General features: G+C 35.1%; 2 protein-coding genes across 4 annotated transcripts in view; one reads left to right on the forward strand and one right to left on the reverse strand.

Moving 5' to 3' along the window:
- dnajc17 (DnaJ (Hsp40) homolog, subfamily C, member 17) overlaps window positions 1–19,481 on the forward strand; it is a 64,697-nt gene that overhangs the window by 17,994 nt on the left and 27,222 nt on the right. Inside the window, exons 8-10 of the mRNA XM_079634056.1 lie at window positions 689–766; window positions 6,445–6,525; window positions 7,847–7,972. Of these exons, the coding sequence (XP_079490182.1) occupies window positions 689–766; window positions 6,445–6,525; window positions 7,847–7,972 (285 nt within the window). The remainder of the gene's footprint in view (window positions 1–688; window positions 767–6,444; window positions 6,526–7,846; window positions 7,973–19,481) is intronic.
- LOC307009874 (cdc42 effector protein 2) overlaps window positions 18,825–19,481 on the reverse strand; it is a 9,211-nt gene continuing 8,554 nt past the window's right edge. The window contains exon 2 of one of the 3 annotated variants that reach the window (XM_079634057.1): window positions 18,825–19,481. This exon is cut by the window's right edge and continues 1,580 nt beyond it. The gene's annotated coding sequence lies outside the window, so the exon portion shown is untranslated. The other 2 variants (XR_013800122.1, XM_079634058.1) reach the window with 2 other exon arrangements.

Genomic DNA, 19,481 nt, shown 5'->3' on the forward strand with positions numbered 1-19,481 from the left:
CTGTTCACCAATACTTGATTTATTGTAAAATACAGTGAAATATTATTAAAATGAAATTAAAATAGCTGATTATGTGAATATATTTTAGTGTAGTTTATTCTTGTGATCAAATCTTGCAAATCCTGAACAACTGTTTCCAACACTGATAATAATCATAAATGTTTCTTGAGCATCAGATCATCATATTATATTGATTTCTGAAGGATCATGTGACACTGAAGACTGGAGTAATGATGCTGAAAATTCAGCTTTAATCACAGGAATAAATTACACTTTACTATATATTCTATATACTAATCATATTTCACAATATTACTGTATTTTTGATCAAATAAATGCAGCTTTTGTGAGCGGAAGAGACTTTTAAACAGTAATATTTACATAGTTATAATTATTTCATGTATTTCTTCATATAGTAAATGAAGCATTTTCAGTGTCACATTATTTATGCATGTTTTTGAGCATTTTACAACCAGCATCAAATATGAAATAATGTATTATTATTTATTTGCTACATTATGCAAGTTTTTTTCATGTTACTGTAATGAGAACTGAAGGGATACAATGTGTTTAAATGTGTTTAATTCCAAATAACGTCACAATAGACTAGAAAATGTTACTTCTATGTCATTTTTAAAGAAAGTGTTTCTTTGATGCTAATTTTCACTGTTTTTTCTCCTGTCCTCAGTTGAAGTGGAAGTGTAAAAAAGACGATGCCAGTAACGCCGGCTATTCTCACGAATGTCTTCAAAACCTCTTCCAGAAGGTGAGGAGTCTGTTGAACTGGTTTCTGGGACAATTGTTTAATTGATTTTGAACGGCGAGGGCTGCACTGGGTTAAAAACAACCCAAGCGCTGGGTAAATATAGGACAGAACACATGTTGGGTTCATTTTGTCCCGCAAATTGGGTTATTTATTAACCCAGCATAATGGGTTGATTTAACACAGCATAGTTGATTCATTTTTACTATTAGCATCTTCCTTTTTTTCACTTCATGCGTGAATTAATGTCTACGAATTAACTTAAATCTTCTCAACTTTAAAAAAAAGTTCACGATACAACCACTGGCTTGCAAAATGATTCCTTTATTTTCAAACATATTTTACAGTATAGGCCTATTTTATATCATTTTTAATACATATTGCCAACATTGAAGCTCGTTTAACAAATATTAGAAGTAAGAATTAAACATTTAGAAGTAATTCAAGTGTAATTGACCAGTCTCTGTTGTCCAGTCATCCAAGATCCCCTGATATGATTGTAAAGCGCTTTGGGTGTACAGTAGTACATATGAAAGCGCTATATAAATGCCTCATCATTCATTTATTCAACTTCTAACTTCAGACCGCCGTCCTGCGTTTCACTCATAGCCGAAATATGCGGAGTCAGGCTCCATAACCTGTCCATAAGAAGACATGCACCGTTTTGACGGAGCTGCACAGCTCTCTCCTGAAGAGGTCACAAAAAGCCTGTGGTAAATAACCCAACCCCTGGGTTATGTTTTACCCAAGATCTGGGTTACACAAGAAATCTACCCAAACACTGGGTTGTTACGTCTGACCCAAGATCTGGGTTACACAAGAAATCTACCCAAGCACTGGGTTGTTATGTCTGACCCAAGATCTGGGTTACACAAGAAAACTACCCAAACACTGGGTTGTTACGTCTGACCCAAGATCTAGGTTACACAAGAAAACTACCCAAATACTGGGTTGTTACGTCTGACCCAAGATCTGGGTTACACAAGAAATCTACCCAAACACTGGGTTGTTACGTCTGACCCAAGATCTGGGTTACACAAGAAATCTACCCAAACACTGGGTTGTTACGTGTGACCCAAGATCTGGGTTACACAAGAAAACTACCCAAACACTGGGTTGTTACGTCTGACCCAAGATCTGGGTTACACAAGAAATCTACCCAAACACTGGGTTGTTACGTGTGACCCAAGATCTGGGTTACACAAGAAAACTACCCAAACACTGGGTTGTTACGTCTGACCCAAGATCTAGGTTACACAAGAAATCTACCCAAGCACTGGGTTGTTACGTCTGACCCAAGATCTGGGTTACACAAGAAAACTACCCAAACACTGGGTTGTTACGTCTGACTCAAGATCTGGGTTACACAAGAAATCTACCCAAACACTGGGTTGTTACGTCTGACCCAAGATCTGGGTTACACAAGAAATCTACCCAAACACTGGGTTGTTACGTCTGACTCAAGATCTGGGTTACACAAGAAATCTACCCAAACACTGGGTTGTTACGTCTGACCCAAGATCTGGGTTACACAAGAAATCTACCCAAACACTGGGTTGTTACGTCTGACCCAAGATCTGGGTTACACAAGAAAACTACCCAAACACTGGGTTGTTACGTCTGACCCAAGATCTGGGTAACACAAGAAATCTACCTAAACACTGGGTTGTTACGTCTGACCCAAGATCTGAGTTACACAAGAAAACTACCCAAACACTGGGTTGTTACGTCTGACCCAAGATCTGGGTTACACAAGAAAACTACCCAAACACTGGGTTGTTACGTCTGACCCAAGATCTAGGTAACACAAGAAATCTACCTAAACACTGGGTTGTTACGTCTGACTCAAGATCTGGGTTACACAAGTAACTACCCAAACACTGGGTTGTTACGTCTGACCCAAGATCTGGGTTACACAAGAAAACTACCCAAACACTGGGTTGTTACGTCTGACCCAAGATCTGGGTTACACAAGAAAACTACCCAAACACTGGGTTGTTACGTCTGACTCAAGATCTGGGTTACACAAGAAATCTACCCAAACACTGGGTTGTTACGTCTGACCCAAGATCTGGGTTACACAAGAAATCTACCCAAACACTGGGTTGTTACGTCTGACCCAAGATCTGGGTAACACAAAAACTACCCAAACACTGGGTTGTTACGTCTGACCCAAGATCTGGGTTACACAAGAAAACTACCCAAACACTGAGTTGTTACGTCTGACCCAAGATCTGGGTTACACAAGAAATCTACCCAAACACTGGGTTGTTACGTCTGACCCAAGATCTGGGTTACACAAGAAATCTACCCAAACACTGGGTTGTTACGTCTGACCCAAGATCTGGGTTACACAAGAAAACTACCCAAACACTGAGTTGTTACGTCTGACCCAAGATCTGGGTTACACAAGAAATCTACCCAAACACTGGGTTGTTACGTCTGACCCAAGATCTGGGTTACACAAGAAATCTACCCAAACACTGGGTTGTTACGTCTGACCCAAGATCTGGGTAACACAAAAACTACCCAAACACTGGGTTGTTACGTCTGACCCAAGATCTGGGTTACACAAGAAAACTACCCAAACACTGAGTTGTTACGTCTGACCCAAGATCTGGGTAAAACAAGAAATCTACCCAAACACTGGGTTGTTACGTCTGACCCAAGATCTGGGTTACACAAGAAAACTACCCAAACACTGGGTTGTTACGTCTGACCCAAGATCTGGGTAACACAAGAAATCTACCCAAACACTGGGTTGTTACGTCTGACCCAAGATCTGGGTTACACAAGAAATCTACCCAAACACTGGGTTGTTACGTCTGACCCAAGATCTGGGTAACACAAGAAATCTACCCAAACACTGGGTTGTTACGTCTGACCCAAGATCTGGGTTACACAAGAAAACTACCCAAACACTGGGTTGTTACGTCTGACCCAAGATCTGGGTAACACAAGAAATCTACCCAAACACTGGGTTGTTACGTCTGACCCAAGATCTGGGTTACACAAGAAAACTACCCAAACACTGGGTTGTTACGTCTGACCCAAGATCTGGGTTACACAAGAAATCTACCCAAACACTGGGTTGTTACGTCTGACCCAAGATCTGGGTAACACAAGAAATCTACCCAAACACTGGGTTGTTACGTCTGACCCAAGATCTGGGTAACACAAGAAATCTACCCAAACACTGGGTTGTTACGTCTGACCCAAGATCTGGGTTACACAAGAAATCTACCCAAATCCTGAAAAAATAACCCAAAAGGCTCATGGCTTGCTTGATAATTCCCTTATTTTTAATCATATCTTACAGTATAACATATTTTATATCATTTTTAATACATTTTGCCAACGTTTAAGCTCGTTTAACAAATTAAACCCCAAAACTAGCCAAACTCTGAAAAAAGAACCCCCAAAAATTACCCAAAAGGCTCAACCAAGGATTTGTGTAGAAACAAATAACCCAAGATTGTTTAGAGCGTGTCGTTTGCTGTTGGTTAGTTTTAATCAGATGATCGGAATCAGTGGTTTTAAAGGTGTGTGAGAAAGTGAGTGTGTGTGTGTGTCTGAACGAGCAGTTTTCTGCCGGTAATGAGCAGGTCTGCTGTCCAGCGCCGCAGGTTTCAGGTCTGCATGACATCAGCCATTAAAAAGCTTTTATTTCCCCCCCGTGTGTGAGCAATATTAAGTTTTATAGCTGCGCGAAACGCCGAAGGCAGCGCAGTTCACATGCCACCGTTACGACCCGGCTTCACGGACACGTTTAGTGCCGTCAGGGGACTCCAGGAAATGTGCTCTTCACATGCAACAACACCACGCACACACTGCCACTCCCGTGTGTGTGTGTGTGTGTGTGTGTGTGTGTGTGTGTGTGTGTGTGTTCATGACGTCAGGCTTCGTGTTTGATTCAATTGTCCCTCTACACGCACCTCTTCATGGGTTGGGCATCAGCATAAACAGCTCGTGAAAGAGTGGAGGTGAAGGTTGTGAAGCGGTGTTGAGATCGGTGTGTGTTTCGGACTCTGCGGACGGGTCAAGCCCTCGCTGGAAGCGTATGAACTAGCCTTCCATTGGGACGCTCTGCTTTGTCACTGTTGGCGAGATTTCCCGGCTCTGAATGTCAAATACATTCTTTTCCCAGGCTTCTCAGGGACGCCAGATTCTCAGAAACATCTTCCCGTACTGATGCTCGTGGCTTAATGAGAGGCTGAGACTCATGAAACCTGTCAATATGTCCAGAACAAGGACGTTTTTAGGGTTTTTAACTGTAGTGAACCTGACAATGCAATAAATAATTTAAAAAAAGGTCCTAAAAAAAACTTTTTTTAACAAAAAAATGTATTTATTTTTCTAATTCTAAAGAATAATTTTATTATTTATTATTTATTATTTTTGTGGTTAAATATTTTTGTTAAGATTTTGTGATCATATTTAACCACAAAATTTAAAGAAAGAAAGATATTTTATGTAAAATAATGTCTATTTAAGCCCTTTTTAAGAATTTATTACATGAGCTTTACATCAGACAATACAATAAATCCTAAAAATAGACTTTATTTTTCTAAATAAATCATAATTTCTTATTTATTTATTTTGATTTTGTAGTTGAATTGTGGTTATATAGTTTGTGATCATATTTGAACGAAATAAGCTCCTAAAATAAGCTTTATTTGACTTAAACCTTAATTTCTTCTTACTTTTTATTATTTTCTGGTTAAATATTTGTAGTTAAATTTCGTGATCATATTTAACTACAACATCAAAAGAAAGAAGTAAAAAATTATGGTTTTTTTATACAAATAACATATATTTAGGACCTAAATCAAGGTAAACTGTCATGAAATTCTGACAATGTAATAAATCCTAAAAATAGACTTTATTTTACCAAATAAATCATAATTTCTTATTATTTCTTTCTTTTGATTTTTGTAGTTAAATTATGGTTGTATATTTTGTGATCATATTTGAACACAAAATCAAAAGAGAAATAAGAAATTATTTTTGTTTTCCAAAAAAAAAAAAAAAAAAAAAGGATTTAGTTCATGGGCTTTACTGTCATGAAAATATGACAATGTCATAAGTTCTTTAAAAAAAAGCTCCTTAAATAGACTTTACATAAAACTTATTTATTTTGTGGTTAAATGTTTGTGGTTAAATTTTGTGATCATATTTAACAACAAAATCCAAAGAAAGTAAAAAATATATATGTTTTATCTAAAATAACGTTTATTTAGGAACTAAAACTGTCATGCAAATCTGGCAATGTAATCCTAAAAATAGCAAAATATCTTAATAATACCAATTTTATTTTCTCATAATAAATTCTGCGCTGTTTTCTATTGATCTTGAGTTGAAATTGTCATGTTTTAGAGGAATAAAGCGGTTGAATCAATTTAGTCCCTCCGAGGGTCAAAGGTTAAATATTGACCTTATTAATTCACTCCCAGAATTCCTGATCTGATACCGGGACCGGTTCTCATGCTCTGAACAGAAATAGAGAGCGCCCTGTGATTTATGACTGACGTTTATAAAGATAGAAGACTTGTTTGCACTAAAAATAGTCGAATCCTTCTCACGGTTTTTATTCTCCTTTTTATTTCTCCACATGAAATCTAAAATGAGTTTTTACCCATGTTCATGGTTATTATTGTGTTCTAATGATATTTACATTGCAGTATGGAGACGTCTTGAACATCTTGATATCCAGTAAGAAGAAAGGCAGCGCTGTGGTGGAGTTTGCATCAGTAAAAGCAGCTGTGAGTATTGTTCATCTCCAAATACACAACAGCTTGAAAACAAAACAGTATTTATTTTTATTAGGGATTCATAAAGGGGTTTTCAGGGTTATTAGGGATTCATAAAAAGGGATTTATTAAAACAGCCCAAAATTAAAGGAAAATAAACCATTTTATAATATTATTATTTGCCTTTTTTGTGTTAGGATATTATTTTCTGGACAATTAAACAATTAAGTTTTTTTAACCTTTTACTTTCTACTCAATTTTTTCTCAATGTTGATTTTCATTCTTTGTCTTTATGCAAAATATAATTTCTATGTGACCTGGAAATTCTTGACAGTTTACATAAGATTCATCCAATTTAATATATGTTATTATAATTTTGAACCCATTTGTATAATAATTTTTAACCTCAGATTTTTTTTTATTTTTTTTTATTTACTATTTGATATGTTATTTTTATTTTTATTAAATATACATGCATGACAAAATCAACAACATAAATAAATAAATAAATAAATAAATAGAATACATTTGTAAATTTAGAATTAAAATTCTAAAAACATTCTTCAAAAATTAAAAAAATCTTTACAATTATTCATGATTTATTTACATTTATTAAGATGGAAAAAAACAAAATACAAAATACATAAATAGATTAAAAAATAGGACAAAACAGAGGTAATGATGAAAATAAAAAGAGAAAATATAAATAATCAATTAGTACATGAAAATAAAGCAGATTTTTATATATTTAGAATGTATATTTTGTATATATTATAATTCTATAATAGTATTCATGATTTATTTACAATTTATTATGATACATACAGGGTGGAAAACAACAACAACAACAAAATACATGCATAAAAATAAATATAAAAATAGGACAAAACTGATAAATAAATTGAGAAAATATAAATAAATAATCAATTAATAAATGAAAGCAATACATATAAATACATTGTATGTATTATTCATTTTGTTTATATTATAAGTATATTTATTATAAAATTGGTGTGAATTATATGGTTTGTATTAAATTAGTTTTTGCAAATATATTGTGCCAGTTTTATGCTTTTTGAGCACAGAAACCATATTTAATATAAAGCTTAACCTGTGTTATTGGCCTTTGTGTCTCCTGGAGGCTTATTTGAGTTCAGCACACACACACGCACGCACGCACGCACGCACGCACGCACGCACACACACATTCAAGTAATTTCTTATAGAACTATGTACCGTATTATGCAGCGTTTTGCACTATAACAAAATATGTTCTCCAGCATCTTTGTTTTAATGACATGTTTGTTTTTCAATTTCATGTGCCGTCGATCAGGACCTGGCGATTAAAAACGAGATCGGGCTGACGGGAAACCCACTGAAAATCTCATGGCTGGAGGGCCAGTCTGCCCCCCCGCCGACACACACCGACTCCTCAGACGGGCTCTACAGCGCTGCACAGGTACACTGCTAATGACACTAGCTTAACAAGTCAAGTCACCGTCAGTTATACAGCGCTTTGAGCAATATAGACTGTTTCAAAGCAGCTTTACAGAGATAACAGGACATTATATACGTACTGTACCACTTTTTCAGTGCCCTTCTGTTGGGCACACAGTGGGGATTTCTTTAAGGCGAGACACGACAGGCAAAAACCTTTTTTTTTTACTGGTCAATTTTGAGATTTTGGGCTATTTGTCTTCAATAACATCATCTTTTTTTAGACTTGTGGTGAAAAAAAGTCCAAAATACACATTTAGGTCTTTATTTTACTGCACTGTGTCTGTTTGCGTCTGTAGATTTCTCATTAATTCGACAAAAGTTGCCGTTATAAATCAACGCGCTGCTCCGCGATCTCTGTCTGCTCCCCGTCATCACACACACACACACACTGTTGGAAAGCTCTCTCCTGTACAATGCTGTCGGATCCAAATATGGGCATTTCCTTTTTATCAGCAACCAATCGTGAAAGGACAATGGGCATTTAACTCTAAAAGCGAAATCTCATTGGCTGATGTCAATTTCTGCTTATTTTTTGAGATATCAACCTAAAATTTGAAACACAACTTGTTCAGATTTTTGGCTTTGATTTTTTTTGCATTTTTAGAGTCCACCAGGTTTTGAAAATATATATTTTATATAAAATATGAATAATTAAAATTTTTTACATTTTCATAAACATTTTCTGTTTAACTTTCTTAATTTATTTCTACTTCTAAAACAATCTGCCAAATGTCTTCTTTAAAACAAGACCAATCTTACATCTATATTCCAAAGCATTCTTGAATTACAACCATTTAAGTTCGGAATGTGCATTTTCATGTCTATAAAATATTAAATTTAAGGGGTTAACAAAAAAGCATGGTAAGTTTTGTGATTACTGGACAGTATAGTGTAGTAAAGGATAGTAACCACAACACTTACCATGCTTTTACCACAGTAACCTTAGTTGTACTGTGATGGGTGTAATAAAAGGATAGTAACTAACCACTATTACTTCTAAAAAATGAGCTTCCCCTCTTTAAAGGCCAGCAGCCGCCACTGCTAGCACAGCGGTACAGCGCTAAAGGGTGGAGCTAGACTCGCTGCAGAGCACTGATTGGCTGACAGAGAATCGTCACTTGCGCGCGCTACAAGGGGAATGACAACATAAGAAGCGCCATACTACTGTTATGTCATGTAATGTAGTTTTAGGAGTTTTTCAGGCGAGAATGTAGTTGTTTAAAGCTCAAATCTGTGGTTTATTTATAAAGATTTATGAACATTTGATGCCGATTGTGAGATCCATTCCAGGCGATCTTTACATTTTGAAAAAGAACAAATCATCGTATAATCTACAGTGGAAAAACTTGCCACTTCACATTTGATGGATTTTTAATTTAAATAACTGTTTTTTTCATCACTTTTTTTCATTCTATGTTGCAGTTAAGTGAATGTCTATAGCTTTATTTTAGTGTGGTGTGTGTAATCATGATGGTGTGTTTGTGTACGTGACAGACTTTAGCTTGTGGGAAAGATGCTTTGATTCATCATATGGTTTTCTCTTTATCATCTATGTTTTTAAAGTGGTTGTCAGCATATTATAAAGGTACAAAACAGACTTTACCGCTTCACTAGGTTGGTATATTCATATGAGTTCATGAAATATATGGTTTGTAACTGTAAATTTAAGTTCAATCCATAAACCCATACGGAAATGTAATATACCGGTATGACATATATGTCCCTATATCGCTAGTGACGCCGTCATATATGCTAAATATAAGACAATATATTGCTATCACATATATACATATCTCTACATATATGTTGATATGGGTTTTTAACATGTATAAATTTGTGTATATTGACATATATTAATATGATGTACATGATTATTATTTATATAATGCTGTATGTTTTGACCATATATGTCACGATATGTTTAATTTATATATGCCAAACTATTTACTGTTTAACTATTTATTTCAAGTCTACAGATCAAGTCTACATATCCACATTTCATTTCAATTTCTATCCCATTTTCGAATCTTTTATAAATAAAATGTATTATTTATTATTATTTTACCTCTTCTTGACCAGCTCATAAAAACAGAACAAATACTACACAAATTCTATTTGAAAACTGATGTGACATGTATATAAAAAAACACTATTATACATACATCAAATATACGGACTGGTTTTATATGTCAATTGCTCCATTTTCTAATAGGTTTTATATATGGGCATATATATTTTATATATGTGGATATATTTAATATATGTATATTTCATATGTGTACATATATTACATTTCCGTATGGGAAACCTTAAATTATATAAAAAAAAAAAAATCAAAGTAAAATGGCTGCTTTTTTAAATGTAAATTTCACTACTTTGCTTTTTACAGTGTACAGTAAACCTCACCAGTGTCTAGTTGCACTTTTACATTACTTAAAGTAAACCAATTAACAGATTTTCTTATTATTGCAATACCTGGATCTTTTACATTTAGTCTCATTTTTCTCATTGGTGGTTTTCATCACATTTTCATCAAAATGTGATCATTATCTTTTGATTTTGGGCTGAAATGTGACATGGACCCTAATAAATATATTATTATAATAATGTTGACGATTCATTTACACTTGTTTTATGATGCATACAGTGATAGCAACACTCTCACATGCATGAATATCAGCTTCTTAAGCTTAACTTTAATTGGCGCGTAACGAGCGAGTGGATTGCGCTTCTGTGCGTGAGCGCTTGTCTCCGTGTAAAGCTTAACAAAAGTCTAACGTTACCGCAGCGCTCCAGATGACTTTGGCATTCAGTGTAAATAACATATTTCTTCTCTCCGTCAGATGGAAGTATGTAAACGTGTAGGTTTTGCCTGTGCAAACACATGCTGGTGCGGCTCCTGAACGATGACTTCAGCGGCTCTGTTTGAGTTGAGCACACGCACGCGAGCCGCTCTCGACCCCCAGCGCGAGGCTCATTAAGATCTGACCCTCAGACGCAGAGGCGTGTGTAATGTGTGACTGGCACGAGATCCTGCGCAAACACACCAACACAAGCGTTCCTGATCACAGCCTCTCTCCTGCACAGTTAAAGGGGACATATCATGCAGATCTGACTTTCCCCTTACAGGGTTAGTTCACCCAGAACTGTAAACTCTGTCAGTGATTACTCTCCTCATGTTGTTCAACCCCGTCAGACTTCAGAACACAAATTAAGATATTTTTGATTAAAGGGACGGTTCGGAGTAAGTTCAACCTAGGGTCCTTTGCACCATGACCTCGAGCCAAACCCCCCCCCCCCCCCCCCCCTTTATTCTTATTAAGGACTTTATTCTTGATGTTCTTCTGTGTGTGTCTCTGAGTGAGTTCACGTAGTGTAACAGCGCAGCGCTTCTGTGTGTACGTCAGAACGGAGGCTCACTATTGGCCGACATCACACGCATCATCACATGACCAACGTCGGCCTCAGCAAGATAATTTTTTTCCTAAATCTGACTGACATCAAACATTTGAACTCTGGTGTAACTCATTAGCTGTTTGAGTTTGTGACTTGTACTTATATATATATATATATATATTGCCATTAGCAGCCCTGAAATGAATACTTTAAACAAGGCGGTGTGGAAGTGTCTTGAGATATGAAGTGTGATGTAGTGAGCCGTCATTAGAGATTCTCTGGCTGTTTTTCAACTCTTGCATTAATGCCCCAGGGTCCTCGTTTAGGGCCGGTCATTTTAACAGAATAATATGTATGAATGTTATTATGGCGACGGACACCGAGTGCCGATTTCTTCATCGGGCGCAGGTTTCTAAAGGCAAGTGAAGAAAAACAGGGTGATTTCCACATTACAATGAATGAACTCCAAAACACTTTAAATATAGAATCACTTCCACCTATTAATGCTTTTAAAAACCTTTTGAAGTCAACTCTGACTGAATAGTGTAATTGCTTAGAAGCCGAGTGAGACCGCTCTCAGATTTAATACAAAATATTATAATTTGTGTCCCGAAGTTGAACGAATGTCATGTTTAAACTTATTTCATTTCATTATAGGCAAGATTTCTCATTTTCATTTAGTTTAACTTGATGGACTAAAATAACTAAAATTTAAATTAATATTAATAAAAACTGTATAGACATATATATATATAATAATAAAAATAAACAAATAGAAAAGACAAAAACTACAATATACAAATAAAAACTAGTTAAAAAATCTATAATATAATCTCTATGGTGCTAATTTAACACTGGCTGAAATTAAGTAATTATTTAAATTAGGGCTGTTTACTTAAAGTATTATTATTATTAATTTAAGGAATATTTGCAAAAATTAAGAAAAATTGCAATATGTTGCTATTGTACTGTAAAGTAAAAAATGTTTGGGAAATTATGTTAATATGATAATAAATTTACCATGAATTATTTAGATTAATCATTGATTCTTAACATGGCCATTTTAATATTTAATATCTGAATGTATATATTCAGTTTTAATCAGTTTTATTATTATTAATTTAAGGAATATTTGAAAAATTAAGATAAATTGCAATATTGTACTGTAAAGTAACATTTTTTGGGGAAATTGTGTTAATGTGATAATAAGTTGACCATGATTCTATTTTGATTGATTATTTTATTTCATTATAGGCAAGATTTCTCATTTTCATTTAGTTTAACTTGAGGGACTAAAGTAACTAAAACTGAACTTAATATTAATAAAAACTGTACAGACATTTTTTTTTTTTTAACTAAGAGAAAAGACAAAAACTATAATATACAAATAAAAACTAGTTCAAAATATGAATAAAAAATCTATAATAGAATCTCTATGGTGCTAATTTAACACTGGCTGAAATTAAGTAATTACTTAAATTAGGGTTGTTTACTTAAAGTGTTATTATTAATATTAATTTAAGGAATATTTGAATAATTAAGATAAATTGCAATATATTGCTATTGTACTGTAAAGAAAAAAATGTTTGGGAAATTATGTTAATGTGATAATAAATTGACCATGACTTTATTTAGATTAATCATTGATTCTTAACATGGCCATTTTAATATTTAATATCTGAATGTATATATTACAGCGTGTATCCCAGAGCAGGATTTTCTCCTGTTGAGTTTTGCCGGCAGAACTTCTGGCCTGCGTGTTGCGTTTAATTGTTCCCTCCACACGGCTCTGACAATAAATCTACATTATTTGGATTGGATCTAGTTTCACGTCTATAGTTCTTGGGGTTCGTGTCTCAGAGCTGTGATAAACTCTCAGGGGTTGCGTGATATATGAAGGTTGTGAAACTTCCTGGACTGTGAAATAATAAATGACTAATAAGAGGTTTTTGGAGTGTGCACTTTTCTTTTTTTTTTAATGAATGTTTGTACTTCTCTCTCATACCATAACAGAAATCATCTTATTCAGCAGAAATGCACTTTGCACGATTTAGGGTTTTCACACACTCAAAATATTGGCACTCAACGTTCTTTACAAGTAAACGTGTTTGAAACTAATAGATTCATTCCCAGTAGCTTCCCTCCTCTTGTCCGTTCGGGATTAAACATGTCAGTTTGCATTCGTAGAAACGGCGAAACTTCCACGAGGATTGTTGCGTAAGCGCATTTGTTCCCAGCACATTCCCTCGTACATCACGGCGATCTCTCTCTCTCCCGGTGATCTACGCGTGTTGTTTCAGAGATAAAAGTGCAAACTCAGTGTGTCTGAGAAACGTCTGTTTTTCTTTGCTGTCAAATGCATCAGCGTTCCTGCCAGACACAACATGAACCAGATGGATCGACTATTTTGGGGAGTTTTCCTTCTTCAGCCGTATCTGTAGACCTTGACTGAAACGTTCATTCTTGCCCAAAATAAATTCATTTGCGGGTCGTGTTTGGCTCTTGGCAGCCGCAGGTTTGTTCTCGTTCCCCTGACAGAGGGATTTCTGGGAAGGCCAGCGGGACCGTAGTGCTGGATGGGGAAGTTGACCTGTGTTAGTTTGTGGTGAGAACGCTGATTTTTAGATGAGGCAGGGATATTAGTTTAATCATAGATGCATATCTGTGCATGTGGGATGCTATTCTTGAGTTTTTCTGCTACGCTCTTAAAAATAAAAGTTCAAAAATATTTTTTTTCCCCCACAGAAGAACCATTTTCGGTTCCCTAAGAAGGGGTGGTTGATTATAATTTCACTTTTCTAACTTTAGTTTGTGTGTAATGTTTCTGTTTGAGAATAAACAACATCTGCAAAGTTACAACGCTCAAAGTTCAAAGCAAAGGGAGTAACTACACGACATTCCTCCCGTTAGTGACATCACCAACCCTAAAATTTACATAAACCCCGCCCCTGAACTCGATTTATAGATTGTCATGACAGAATATGCTAATCAATGACTAGAAGATAACTACACATAAGCGACATAAATTCATCAACTAACCATTCAGAAACGTTCTGCTGCTTCTAGAAAGCAGATAACCGATAATTCTTTATATTAGAAAGCAGATAACCGATAATTCTTTATGTTAGAAAGCAGATAACCGATAATTCTTCATATTAGAAAGCGGATAACCGATAATTCTTTATATTAGAAAGCGGATAACCGATAATTCTTTATATTTGAAAGCAGATAACCGATAATTCTTTATATTAGAAAGCAGATAACCGATAATTCTTTATGTTAGAAAGCAGATAACCGATAATTCTTCATATTAGAAAGCAGATAACCGATAATTCTTTATATTAGAAAGCAGATAACCGATAATTCTTTATATTAGAAAGCAGATAACCGATAATTCTTTATATTAGAAAGCAGATAACCGATAATTCTTCATATTAGAAAGCAGATAACCGATAATTCTTTATATTAGAAAGCAGATAACCGATAATTCTTTATATTAGAAAGCGGATAACCGATAATTCTTTATATTAGAAAGCAGATAACCGATAATTCTTTATATTAGAAAGCAGATAACCGATAATTCTTTATATTAGAAAGCAGATAACCGATAATTCTTTATATTAGAAAGCAGATAGCCGATAATTCTTTATATTAGAAAGCCGATAACCGATAATTCTTTATATTAGAAAGCAGATAACCGATAATTCTTTATATTAGAAAGCGGATAACCGATAATTCTTTATATTAGAAAGCAGATAACCGATAATTCTTTATATTAGAAAGCAGATAACCGATAATTCTTTATATTAGAAAGCAGATAACCGATAATTCTTTATATTAGAAAGCAGATAACCGATAATTCTTTATATTAGAAAGCAGATAACCGATAATTCTTTATATTAGAAAGCAGATAACCGATAATTCTTTATATTAGAAAGCAGATAACCGATCATTCTTTATATTAGAAAGCAGATAACCGATAATTCTTTATATTAGAAAGCGGATAACCGATAATTCTTTATATTAGAAAGCAGATAACCGATCATTCTTTATATTAGAAAGCAGATAACCGATAATTCTTTATATTAGAAAGCAGATAACCGATCATTCTTTATATTAGAAAGCAGATAACCGATAATTCTTTATATTAGAAAGCGGATAACCGATAATTCTTTATATTAGAAAGCAGATAACCGATCATTCTTTATATTAGAAAGCAGATAACCGATAATTCTTTATATTAGAAAGCAGATAACCGATCATTCTTTATATTAGAAAGCAGATAACCGATAATTCTTTATATTAGAAAGCAGATAACCGATAATTCTTTATATTAGAAAGCAGATAACCGATAATTCTTTATATTAGAAAGCAGATAACAATAATTCTTTATATTAGAAAGCAGATAACCGATCATTCTTTATATTAGAAAGCAGATAACCGATATATTGGCCGATATATTCCATTATTTAATGTTATTTAATCCACAATTAAAAGCGGTTGAATATTAGTGTAAACCTTCGCTTTACTCTGGGGTAAAAGTGAGCTTGTTTCTGGGCTTAAAAAGACTTTAATTTAGGCAATTTAACTGAATGAATGATTACCATAGTATTTACATAATACTCCAATGTACTATGATGAATACCATGGTATTAATGCTTCACGGCCAAAATCATCATATCCCAGCAAATCTTTTATTTTCTTTCAGTGTCAACAGTTTGAGAGGTTGCAGGTAATTTAGTAAGTCTGTCCTTGAATTACTACGAATCTGTGAGTTATCGTGAGAATTTCATACTGATAATACATTCTGACAGAAGCCAGTGTTTCATCAGCGATGTCAAGTGTGTGTGTGTGTGTGTGTGTGTGTGTGTGTGTGTGTGTGTGTGTGTGTGTGTGTGTGTGTGTGTGTGTGTGTGTGTGTGTGTGTGTGTGTGTGTGTGTGTGTGTGTGTGTGTGTGTGTGTGTGTGTGTGTGTGTGTGTGTGTGTGTGTGTGTGTGTGTGTGTGTGTGTGTGTTCAGTAGCGTTCTTCGGAGACACTGTCAGACGTAATTATGATAATGAAAGGAATGCTGGAGTTGTCAAAACAATATATTAAAACCCTTTGTTTATATTTCTCCTGATACTCTTCTGATACTCCGGTTGGAAGAGCTTCCAGATGTGATAGTGAGAGGACTCCTCTCATCTTCTCCAGCGCTCCGTGTGGTTTGTGGAGGAGAGCGGTGTGTGTCTGCTGGGAACGGGCTGGTTTTGATGATGAACAGCTCCTAGCGTGCGTTACGCTTCTCAGAAGTCGGCTAAAGCTCAGGAATAGGAGTCGCTGCTCATGACTTATTGGACGATGTCCATTGTTTTAATGTCAATAATAAAATAACGAGGATCTCCCCCGTTTCCATCCTGACGTGAACGGAGAAATATTCCTCATGCTTTTTCCATGCTTTTCAAATCCTTCCCAGGTTTATTTTTCTTTCATACTCCTTTGCGCTTTGATTGATTGAGCTTTTTATGGTCTAGAGATGCTTTATTATAGTATAACTCATATTTTGAAAGTACATCCAGTTCCCGTGCAAGAATAATGCATGTTATTCTTCTTATGAACAAATTTCTGCTAGATATATACAGTAGTCAACATTTGAAGTGGATCAAAACCTTTCATCAAAGTTATTCATGAATTTTGAACTATACCCGTTCTTGGTTTAGGACAAACCTCTGTGATCCACTTCAAATGTTGTGTAATTTTGAACCAATTCTTGGCCGCACAATGATGTGAAGAAACTGGGTTATTATCGTTCACTAAAACGAAGACCATGAAAACATTACTTGGAATAAGCTAAAAGTTCACTGAAAAAAAATTATTCCCAGTGCATTCTGGGTATTGAAGTTTTCTTACCTATTTGGCGAAAGTGAAGACAACAGTCGTTTTTCTCTGTTTTCTCGAGTCGGGCAGCACAGATTTCAAAAACATTTTTCACTTTTATATTGTATATGTAGCCAAGTTTTATTAAAAGTCCATTGTGCTAGTGGTGAAATAAGTCCCCCTGTGGTGTAAATCCAGCTGTTAATGTAGTTTATGTGTGTATGTGGTGTTATTAATCTGCTTTAACACACACCATGTGTAAGTTCATAAGTGGACAGCATTGCTGAGTATTTTCTGCTTAAAACTGCAGTGAACCAAAGACAGTCTCAAAAACACAGTTTGAAATCGCTGGTGTTTCTGACGTCACACACTACCTTGTAACCAATCAGATCAACGTGTGATCGTCAACCAGTGAGTGAGCGGAGGCGGGGCTCATTTGCATATTCATAGAACCGCGCATACTAAATGAGTCAAGGGTGTCGAGTTACAATCATATTTTGGTGATCAAAGATAAGTTTTAAGCACTTTCTTTTAGACATTCGTCATTATTCTCTCCGATGATATCTTGTCATGTGTCCCGTATATCAGGCATGAATCCCAGCAGACGAGCGTGTGTGTGTGTGTGTGTGTGTGTGTGTGTGTGCGTGTGTGTGTGTGCGTGCGTGTGCGTGTGTGTGTGTGTGTGTGTGTGTGTGTGTGTGTTCTCCTGTTAGTTCAGCAGGTAGTGTTTAATCCTCACACATGTGGAAGTATCACGTTCCCTCACTTCTCCAGCTGTCAGGAGAAAACGCTGCGCTGGTTTTGCTACAGAAATAGCAACAGTTTAGACGTGTAACCCGGGCTCTCTCTCTCTCTCTCTCTCTCTCTCTCTGTTCATCTGTTCATCAATCGTTTTAAAGCCTAATTTGTGCTTAACTGAGCCAACAGGAGCGAGTCGACTCATTAGACTTGTAGTTAAAAATGTAGACTGATGGATCACCTCAGATTGGATTATTTTTGATTTTCAACATTGACTGTGCACGCGCACACACACACACACACACGCTAAAAATAGTTTTTGATTTTAATATTTAATATTATATTTTGTAAAATTACTGAATTTAGGGTAACACTTTATTTTACAGTGTCCTTGTTACATATGTTACATGTACTTACCATAGTAATAACAGTAAATTATGCATAATTACAGACAACTACCCTTAATCATACCCTAACACTATAGTAAGTACATGTAGTTAATTAATATTACTCAGTATTTAAATATATAATTACACTGTAACAATGACACATTAAAATAAAGTGTAACCGAATTTAGAATCTTTTTTTTTTCTTAATTACGGTTAAAGATTTTTATATTTGATATTATATTATAATGATAATTATATAATGATAATGATAATTATAATAGTAATATTTGTAATGTTTAAAAAATTTCATATAATTAGTTTTTCTTAATTGCTGATTGTAAATATTGAAACTTATATGTTCTTAATTGCTATATAAGCCTCAATGATCTTTTCATACATGGACTGATTTTATTGCATTCTGTGTGGGAATATTTTTTTTTATATATATTTTAATATGCATATTAACATATGTACACAAGTAAATACATAATTTTTTTATTAAAACATTATTTTATTCAGGAATTACTGTTGTTTCCACTGGTAGATCCAGTGGTGATGTGTAAACTAGTTAAGTCAATAGTTAACAGGTAATCTGGCTCGTCGTGACTGAACTGGCCTCAGGTTTATAGAAATAATAATATACTTGATAAAACAGATCATAGTGTTCTTAACCACCAGTGCAGACAGGAGGACAGATCTCAGCGATCACAGTGAGGCTCAGAAAGCAAACGGGGAAATCACAGTTTGAAGTGCTGAGATTAACGTGTGTAATCATTAACCAGACTCCAGCACACATTAGCCAACGCTGCTGATAGAGGACAGGCACATCATCCAGACTTCATCCAGAGGAGAATGTTTCTAAGGACATTCTGAAGCTAATCGTACATTTCCAAGAGTTACTTCGTTGAGCGATACGAAGTTCAGAGTTCAGATGTTGATCACACACACTGTTGATCACACACACACCTGATGTTTATACGACAGGCGATCAGAGTTCACAGCTATAGCTGGACACACATACATATATACACACACACACACACACACACACACACACACACACACACCATGACCTGCAGCAGAGTCCAGT

Source organism: Phoxinus phoxinus (genome assembly GCF_949152265.1).
Source record: "Phoxinus phoxinus genome assembly, chromosome: 13".
NCBI lineage: Eukaryota > Metazoa > Chordata > Actinopteri > Cypriniformes > Leuciscidae > Phoxinus > Phoxinus phoxinus.